The following is a 9,473-nucleotide window of genomic DNA, read 5'->3' as shown; positions in this document are numbered from 1 at the left end:
TACATATAAAACAAAGAGCAATGACAAAATGCAAAGTATGCAAAATAAACATATTTATACTATGATTGATTCAGAATGGGAACCAAGCCAGTTCCAGGAACAAGCCACCATGAATTCAACTCAGCTTTTCTTTTCTTGATGCAGTGGACATTGTGAGTGTGTCTACTTACCTTGAACAGCTGCACTCCAATGCAGGCAAACATAAACTGCAATAGGGTTGTAACAATCATGATATTGCCGATAGTTCTAATAGCCACAAAGACACATTGAACAACATGCTGGAAAGAAGGGGAAAAAATATATATTTTAATACAACTTGTTACTTAGTTTCACAGAAAAAGTACTGTAGAAGTTGATTTTATCACACTTGATTGTTTTTAAAATAACTATTTTTGTGTTGTAAGTATCACACCTACTATCATAATTAAACTTATCTAAATTGGTCTGTAAGGCTGTTGACACAGACCCATTGATGTGAACTGACTCAAAACTACGTAAGAACTATGGAAAAACAAAGTATTGCTCTGTTTTTCACAAGTATTACAGTGAATATCTGCTCTCCATGGCACTGGTGTTCCTCCACAGAAAAACTGCTGTAACTGTGGCCAGAACCTGGCCTAGAATGTTTGAGAATCAGGAACTAATCTATATCCTTGTTCTATGAACTTCCCTAAACAGTTTTTCTTGCACAAGAATTTTTAACCTGCAGCAGGACTAAAGAATCAGGCCAACAGAAACATAACTTAAAAATAAACACCTTGAGTCCTTTTGCTCTGTTTATTGCCCTTAGAGGCCTCAGGACTCTTAAAACTCTCAGGATCTTCACAACAGAGATGGCACTCGATCTAAATGAGGGGGGAAAAAAAAAAAGAAATAGTTCAAGTATCAAGATAAATAGACAAGATTTTTAAAAGTATTTATTTATTGATCTTTTATTAATATTAGGAAATAGCATCAATCTCATAAATGCCATAAGAATTATTTTTATTTCTGAAGCAAGTGGGAATTAATAGCTCAGAAGCTTGTCTGAAATTGTAATGCAGTTAATTTTGGTCAGGAGCAAAACAGTGCCCAAAGTATTTTTCAGTGTTGACAAGCTCTTTCAGAGACACCATGTAAATCCTGCATATCAATGAATATTTTAATTTCCAGTCAGCTGGAGATTAAAAAGATCTCAGACTACTCACATTCTCTTCGAGGATCTAGGGCTGCATTTTGAAATAACAGCAGGCAGCCATTTAAAGAACATACTGGGAAACTGAACGCTTGAGCAATAGGTACCCCAGTACAAGCAGAATACGAAGTTGAAGCAGTTGAGTGACACTCACCCCTTGCTCTTTTCTGAGTAACTAAGGGTTTCACAGATGATTTTACATGAGGCAGAAGCGTTCAGTGAATCAATAAGCACCTTCAAACTCTTTTATTATCTTTAGCCTGACCCAAACAATGCAAAAAAACCCTCATTGCCATGGTTTACAGTCCTGTGTAAGGTAGAGCTTCTCTCCCCTTCAAATACTGCCAAGTTATATATCCCAGCAGGTCAATGCTGAAAGAGCAATCTTGTAGAACAAGATGGAAGATGTGGCAATAGCACAAGAGAGGGTACATGGACCTTCTAAAGCTCCAGGAATTACCTGCTATACTATTCAGTGTCATACTGCTCTTCCTTGCTCTCTCAGTAGTACCAGCAAGTAGTAATTTGTTTCCAATCCGTATTAGTAACTAGTTACAACTCTCTCCATTGAAAATACTTCTTGCCAGCCCCAGCCCTGAATCCTGGTACTGCACACCCACACACAATGAGGGAACAAAAGGAGCTGAAACACACATTTCAGTATAAAACCCCAAAGCAAATCATTCACATTATAAGTAGAGTACTTACTGAATACCAAATGATACCAGAGAAACACCCACAACCAGCAAATCCAGCAAATTAAAATAATTCCTGCAGAAGGATCCTTTATGAAGGAATGCTCCAAAAGCTGTCATCTAAAAACAGAATTGTTACAAATTTAGTCTATATTTCTATTTACTCAAATTCACATTTAGGCTGTTTACAAGACACTTGCCTAGAGTGTGAATACATACACTATTAACTCACTTTCTAAAAACAATCACAATATAAACCAATCCCACTATGTACATTAAATCTTTCATTTACGTGCTTATGGCTGGACATAAGCCATACAAATGTCACTCAAGCAAGACCAGCAAATGTGTCATCTGTTTCTGATGTCAACAAATGTTATATTTTGTACGAGAATTTATTAGGCTGAGCTGATTACACTGAATTGATTTGGCCTTTGCTAGAAAAATGACTGCAAGAACCATAAAATTTCCCCACTTACTAAACTGTAAGGTCAAGATTCTGACTGAAACACAGAAAATAAACTTGAAATTAAAATAAGGATACCTTTGAAGAATACGTAGTAGTCAGTTCAAGCACATGGGTTCTTATTTCTTCAGCCTTAAGCTCTTCTTAAAATACTCTCAGGTACTCACTGTTTTCCTCAGGTAAGAAAACTCAATGCCAGCCAGCGAACATCTAACATTGACTGTGCATTTTAAACCCATTACTTTATGTTCCGTTCCTCAAGATGGAGCAAAGAGATTTTCTTTCTTTAGCTCTTGCAGCAGACAATTACATCTTTCAAGGCTGTTCCACAATGTAGAACAGAGCTACTGGCATCTCAGTCTACTGTGTCATCACTAGAGTGCAGATTTACAGACCTGCATGAAAAAGCACTAGTGCCAGGGGAAGCTGTGATCTCCAGAGGAATGGGAACAACTAAAGGCATTTTTCTTTGAAGACCTTGTCTCCTTAATCTCATGTTAAATTTTCTTTTGTCATGATCAAAATACTGAATGTTCCTCAAAACTAAAAGAATAAAAATCCTAAAGCTCTAACATATGCCATCTCATAAAAGATACATAGTTACATTATAGAATTTCCAATCAACTTCTGGCTCTTTTCACTTACAGCTGTACAGAGCTGAAGTCATTAAAATCAGTGGGAGTTTAACACAAACAGAACCCTGAACTATCTATCTACACTCATTCTCACTGTAGCATGTTATCAGTTAGCAGCACACGAAGTTTCATGCAAACATGCCCATAAAAGTAAGGATATATTGACCTAAAAATACAAGTGAAGTACATATCTCCCCATAGGAAGACCTTGCCTGTAATTCCACACCAGTGGGGCTATTAGTTCAGCTGGGACAAGGTTAAAAGCACAAGGTCCTAACCTGACCTCTGCTCTGATATTTTCATGTTTCCCAAGCACTGCACACAGGATGGCAACCTGGATTTCAGCACCAGGTAGGCATTACATTGGAGAATTCTTAAACGCTTTAAATTGATGTTGCAGCTTTTCTGTAGTTTATATACTCAAAATCATATAATGTGGAAATCCTCATGTCTGCAGAGCAGTCAGTAAGGCAGAGCACGGGGAGACTCTCCACATGCTGAGTTATTCTGGTTTAATGCTTGGTTTTAGGACATTTATGAGTTTCTTCTCTGCAGCTGATAATATTGCCTCTGGTTATCTTAATTTCAGTTTCATATACTTTTTGCCTGGAAATTAAGGAATGCTTTTGTTAATGTAGTTCTAGGCTTGAATTTACTCTTTGCAGAACACACACAGCTTCTGTACAACTTGGATACTTTGGAAAGCACAATGCAAAACCCAGCACAGAAGACATGGAGGCCTCCAGCCACAAGAAGCAAGCCAAGCCAGTGTCTGAGACATGTTAGTAAAGCAGGCACTGTGCATGTACATGTGTCACGTCCTGGTTGTCTGTTAAATTTCTGTGGTACAATTTATTTTCCTTTTTAAATACACGAATGTGCAGGGCAGAGCTTCCTGGGAGTCAGGAGCACCAACATTTTTGGCTATGATGGGGCTTTCTGTTTCTTTGTAATACTTTACAATGTCCGATTTCAGCAGCCTCTAGAGCTTCCTACTTCCCTGGGATAACTCTTGAGTCACTCAGTGTCAGAATCTTTTGCAGATAGTAGGAATGTTTTTTTTCATAAGACATTGTTAATGTTCTCTATGCCATACTCTAATTCATCTGTCGCCTAGAGAAACTGCAGCAGCTCTAGAGCCTGCTGCTCAGAGCAGGTGGAACAGACTAACAGACTTTCTTCTGCCACAGAAATGATGGTAACACAGTTTGTATGGCTTCTCAAATGTAGAGTGGGGAACCAGTTTGATCTCATGCTACAATTCTCTTCAGTGCTGTGTTCTTTTCTTTTTTTTTTTTGCCCTCTCTCTAGCAGCAAAAAACCTGGGTATTTATTTTAGCATGCTACAAGTGTTACACGATTAATCAATTCTATAAGCAAGCTCCTCTGCTGCAAATGAGAAATAAAGGGATAAACGTAAGTCTCGAAGAATATTTGCAAGCATAAAAATGTTAATGTTCTCTATGCCATACTCTAATTCATCTGTCGCCTAGAGAAACTGCAGCAGCTCTAGAGCCTGCTGCTCAGAGCAGGTGGAACAGACTAACAGACTTTCTTCTGCCACAGAAATGATGGTAACACAGTTTGTATGGCTTCTCAAATGTAGAGTGGGGAACCAGTTTGATCTCATGCTACAATTCTCTTCAGTGCTGTGTTCTTTTCTTTTTTTTTTTTGCCTCTCTCTAGCAGCAAAAAACCTGGGTATTTATTTTAGCATGCTACAAGTGTTACACGATTAATCAATTCTATAAGCAAGCTCCTCTGCTGCAAATGAGAAATAAAGGGATAAACGTAAGTCTCGAAGAATATTTGCAAGCATAAAAATAGTCTACCACTTACAGTCCAGCTTATCTTGTAAACAGCCCAAATAATGCATCAATTAGTATTAAACAAATTGCATTGTGAAGAGTATGCACAGCAATATGAGCAAAAGCTGGGAGAAGAGATTTTGTTAAGCTTAATTCTCAACTGGAAATGCAAAGTTTATGTACAGATTCTTAGTGTACCAGAAATTTTTAAGTGTATAGATCAGGGTTACTCAAACAAAAACTCATGAAAACTACACACAGCATTAAACTTCCAGGAATCTCACATAAATCTCTGAAAATAATTTTTTTGCAACTTCCCATCAAAAATTTTATTTCTTTGTTCAGCATTTTCTTTACATGTGAATCTAATCCTCAGTTACGTGGCTTCTTTGTCAGGGGAAGCCCCACATATATGAAATCTGAGTAACCCCAATAGATATTCTTAAGAATCAGTACACAAACTCTACATTAAAATGCCAATTTTTGGCTCATGCATGGGTAATACATTTAAGCAAGCATATTTATGCCTTTCTGTGTATTTAAATGTATGCCCAAGATAAATGCAAAGTATCTTAGTATATAGATAGATAAATGCAAGATATCTTGCAAGTCCTATTGCAAGAAAATAGTTATCTACTATTTGAGCTCTGTGAATAAAGTTCAGCAAAATAAATGAGAAATTACATGCTCCCTCTTTAGAAGACTCATTATCTCTTTTGGAAATGCCAGAGCAAGGAGAAGGAAAAGCTCATGCGCAGTGAATTATTTTTCCCTTTTCTGTCAACTGAGAGTTTAAAAAGGGTAAAAAATGAAGTATTAAATTGATGTAATGATAAAAAAATCAGCTTCTTCATGCACTCAATGGTAAAAAGTAACCAGTCAAAATTATGAGGAACTGTCAAATTAAAAAAAAATATTCTCTGGTTTAAAAAATGTTTAGGTTTGATCGCTTAGAGAAAAGGCGAAGAACACTCCAAGTGCCTTTTCTTGGCAGGTGACACACAAGGAAAATCCTTTTAAACAAACTTCCTTTAAAAACCTGTTACCTTCAAAATGATCTCAAATGTAAACATACTAGTGAAGACATAATCTGCATACCCTAGGATCTGGAAGGTAAACAAAAAGTTACAAACATTATTGCTAAAGCTGCTTTTGTGTTAACAAGGATCATTAACAAGTCATTACCTTTAACAGGATTTCAACAGTAAAGATGGCTGTGAAAGCATAGTCAAAGTAACCAAGTATCTGCAAGGTATAATATGTGCCACAGTGAGAAATCCATCTATTAATATTTTTTTTACAATTTAGACCATATGAACAACAACACTTGGATTAATCTAAGTAGGCAGATGGGGAATTTAGACAAAGTAGACTAAAATTCCAGCTACTGTGCAATCACATTTAATTAAAAATTTATCAGATGCCACTGTGCTTAGAAACTAGAGTTCACCCCTAAGGAGTTAAGAGGACCCAATGAGCAACACATTCTTTCCTCTCAGACTTTCCTCCACCAGCTTTCACAGGTACTTTTTTCAGCCTTTAGCAGAGATACAGAATCATACACAAAGAACAAATACTTGTTAACAATAAATTATTTTTTTTAAACCAAAGTACTGCATAAAAAAAACCTGAACCACTTTTATCAATGCTTCTAGATTGCACATCATTCTACATTTTACTACATTGTGCTGTTCCTGTATAGACTGGGCTAGAGTGTCAGAAAGCAACTTAACAAATAACTGAATTATTAAAAATTAGCACTACAACTCTTTTTTTCTTGGCAGTGATTTAGTTGTAGAAAATTTAAAGGAATCCACAACAAGCTTGCAGAGTGATATGTAAACTTTTAAAAAGATTGTGGAAGTGATATTGACCTCACTGCTGTTGGCAGGAGCACTGACATACACTTCACTACAACCAAGATTTCACCCTTTCAAGGTGGCCATTCCGCTAGCACCTCGTTTAGCCATTGACACAGATTGCAGAAGAGCACTAATTTAAAGGATCCAGTAATTCAACTACCAAACAGTTGTGCACAGAAACAGGTTGCATGTGGTTCAGCAACTAATAAAATGGGAAGGAGAAATTAAATAGAGACAATGCACAAAGAAAGCATTCCTAGATTAGTGCAAATAAAAGGAATTTTTTTTCCCCCATGTTCAGTTGAAGGTCATATCCTTCTGTCCTTTGCTGTAGCTGAAAAAATAGGCAAATATTAAAGCCATTCAACACAGATCAGTCAGTCAGGAATTAATTCTAGAGTTAAAAGAAGATATTTAAAGACATTTCAGTTTGCAAACTTTCATTCCCTTGTCAAGCTGGCCAGTTAAAGGAACATAATCATTCAAGACAGTAACAAAAAAAATCTGCAGGTCTCACGCATTTGTGAATATTTACAGGAGGGAAATTTCCCTTGAAATCACACTTTTTATCTGTGCCCCAAATAGGAATTATCCTTTCAGTTACCACCACTGTCTAGCTACCTAGTACTCCTCTTGTTGCAAAAAACAATCAACCAGCCCTTCAAGTCATTTCTACAATAACAATTTCAGCATTCTCTATCAACTCTTTTTCTAATCCATTAGTGTGATTTATTCATCAGATTTCACCTGACTAGTGCTATGGATAAGGGAAGCACACAGCTCTGCTGAATAGTACATGAAAAGTGTCTTTGTTCTTTGATCTCTTCTTAACTTTCAGGAAAGTTTTAGCTCTTTAGTTTTTACTAATGTTACTGGAAAATGTTCAGAGAATGGCAACAGCCAAAAGGGGACTTCCAGAGGCTGCACCGGCACTAGCAAGAGAACTCCAAGGGGATCCAGGAATTTGATCCAGGAATCTGAACACAGATGTTTACTCAGAAACTACACTTTTATTGAATAATAGAGACATTTCTGAAATTAATATTCTTCCAAATATTTTGTTACTATAAGTAGATTTTAAAAATAATGCAGAAGAATTTCCAAATTTTCATGTTTATATATAAGCTGAAATGGCACTTGACTGGCTGGGCACACTCTGATCCTCATGCTACATGTGAGTTCAGAAAAAAAGTGAAACTTGCTTTGTTTCTGATAGGGTGCACCAGGAATCTTTGGGTCCAATGTGGTGGTAACCAAACTCATTAGTGTAGCTGCAATACCTTGTTTGAAAGAAGAGATAATTTCCTCACAAATCCATGCACTCACTAGCAGGGTGATACTCTGAGCTCCCCAAGACCATATAAGGGACTCAATGAAGAAGAGAAGACAGGTCAGAGCCTATTCCAAACGTTGTAAACAGTGATCATTTTAACTGGCATTTTTAAATCAATGTAAAAAACTGAGAGGCACTAAGAATGATTCAGGAAATGCATAACAGGCTCACCAGCTGAAAATTATGAAAAAAAATATTAAAATTATAAAGATTATGCTCAGCTTGATCATATTTTATTCTGATATATTTATATCCAAGAAAAGGAAAACATTATGTAACTAATAAATTGTTCTAATACCTATAATATTCCATAAATAAAGTTACTTGGTCTTTTTAAAGCAAAAGAAATATAAATGTAGGACTTGAAAAAGGAACAGGAAAGTTTCTTAAACTGAAAACAAAAAGCCAGGCACTAGTCCCAAAGAATAGTTATCCTGTGAGGATCTATTTCTCTTCAGACATAAAATTGAAGGGGCTTACATTATTTCGAAAAGAGTGGCTGCGAATTGGATCCTCTGCTGCTAGGGAAACACTGCTCAGCATGATGAAGACAAGGATAAGATTGGTAAAGATGTGGTGATTGATGAGTCTGTGGCACCCCACTCGAATTCTGAAGAGACACAAAAACATACCACGTGTGCAAATAGAATTCAGCAGATGGCCAATATACAACGTTTTCTATTACTCTGCCAGCACAGAGCAACCATCAGCAGCAAAAAGCAGTGCAAATGCTGAAGCTATTGCTCTGATTTCTAAAACTGTAAATAAATTGAGCACCCAGTCCTACTAAGTTTCAGCCACACAACATGAAGTGGAACTGTACATATGCTTTGAGTCACTGAGCCAAAAGTTACTACAAATGCTACTGAGCACCTGGTAGAGTAAGTAGGTTCAGGATTGAATCAGCAAAGAGGCAGAATCAGGTTTATAAGTCATTAACACTGAAGTTCTCTACATTCTGCTGTAGAAGGTCCTTGGGGAAAATTTCTTCTCCTGTTACTAAGTAGATTATTTGAGTATAGTCTATCTTAGCTAAGTAAGATGGCTGTTGAGGCCCGAAAATATGTAGCATTAGTTGAGGCCAAAAGCAACTGGATGTGTTCAACCAAACCAAATGTTCTTGCATTCAGCACATGTTCTTAAAATTACTTGTCTGAATTGCTTTCTTTTCAGTTTGTGCAAAAATTCTGAAGAGCCTTGGACAAACCATGCAAAGAACAAGATATAAGCCCAAAATACTGTATTTTGATCATCACACCATATTCTAAACTTAATTATAATAACATAATATATAAATATTTATTCTCTACCACAGAGAAGACAGTGCTCTCCTGTTTCGAGTAACTCAAGCTCCCTCCTAGGATGGCTCATTAAATTGCTGTACGTTCATGTAACAGCCCTGTTCAGTCTGTAGGAATTAAATTTTGCTTACTTCTTCACTTCTATCCAACAACCAGTCATGGCTTTTCCTGACTACTGAAGCTTGCTTTCTTCATCAGT

General features: G+C 36.7%; 1 protein-coding gene across 1 annotated transcript in view; it reads right to left on the bottom strand.

The window, feature by feature from the left end:
• CACNA1D (calcium channel, voltage-dependent, L type, alpha 1D subunit) overlaps positions 1-9,473 on the bottom strand; it is a 154,843-nt gene that overhangs the window by 51,725 nt on the left and 93,645 nt on the right. The window contains exons 20-24 of the mRNA XM_009993306.1: positions 8,454-8,583; positions 5,825-5,884; positions 1,883-1,989; positions 758-845; positions 171-278 (exon numbers count right to left, since the gene is read on the bottom strand). Coding sequence (XP_009991608.1) covers positions 171-278; positions 758-845; positions 1,883-1,989; positions 5,825-5,884; positions 8,454-8,583 — 493 coding nt within the window. The remainder of the gene's footprint in view (positions 1-170; positions 279-757; positions 846-1,882; positions 1,990-5,824; positions 5,885-8,453; positions 8,584-9,473) is intronic.

This window comes from Chaetura pelagica, unplaced genomic scaffold, assembly GCF_000747805.2.
Source record: "Chaetura pelagica isolate M959 unplaced genomic scaffold, ChaPel_1.0 scaffold630, whole genome shotgun sequence".
NCBI classification, from domain to species: Eukaryota; Metazoa; Chordata; class Aves; order Apodiformes; family Apodidae; genus Chaetura; species Chaetura pelagica.
This window is presented reverse-complemented; position numbering and strand designations above follow the sequence as displayed.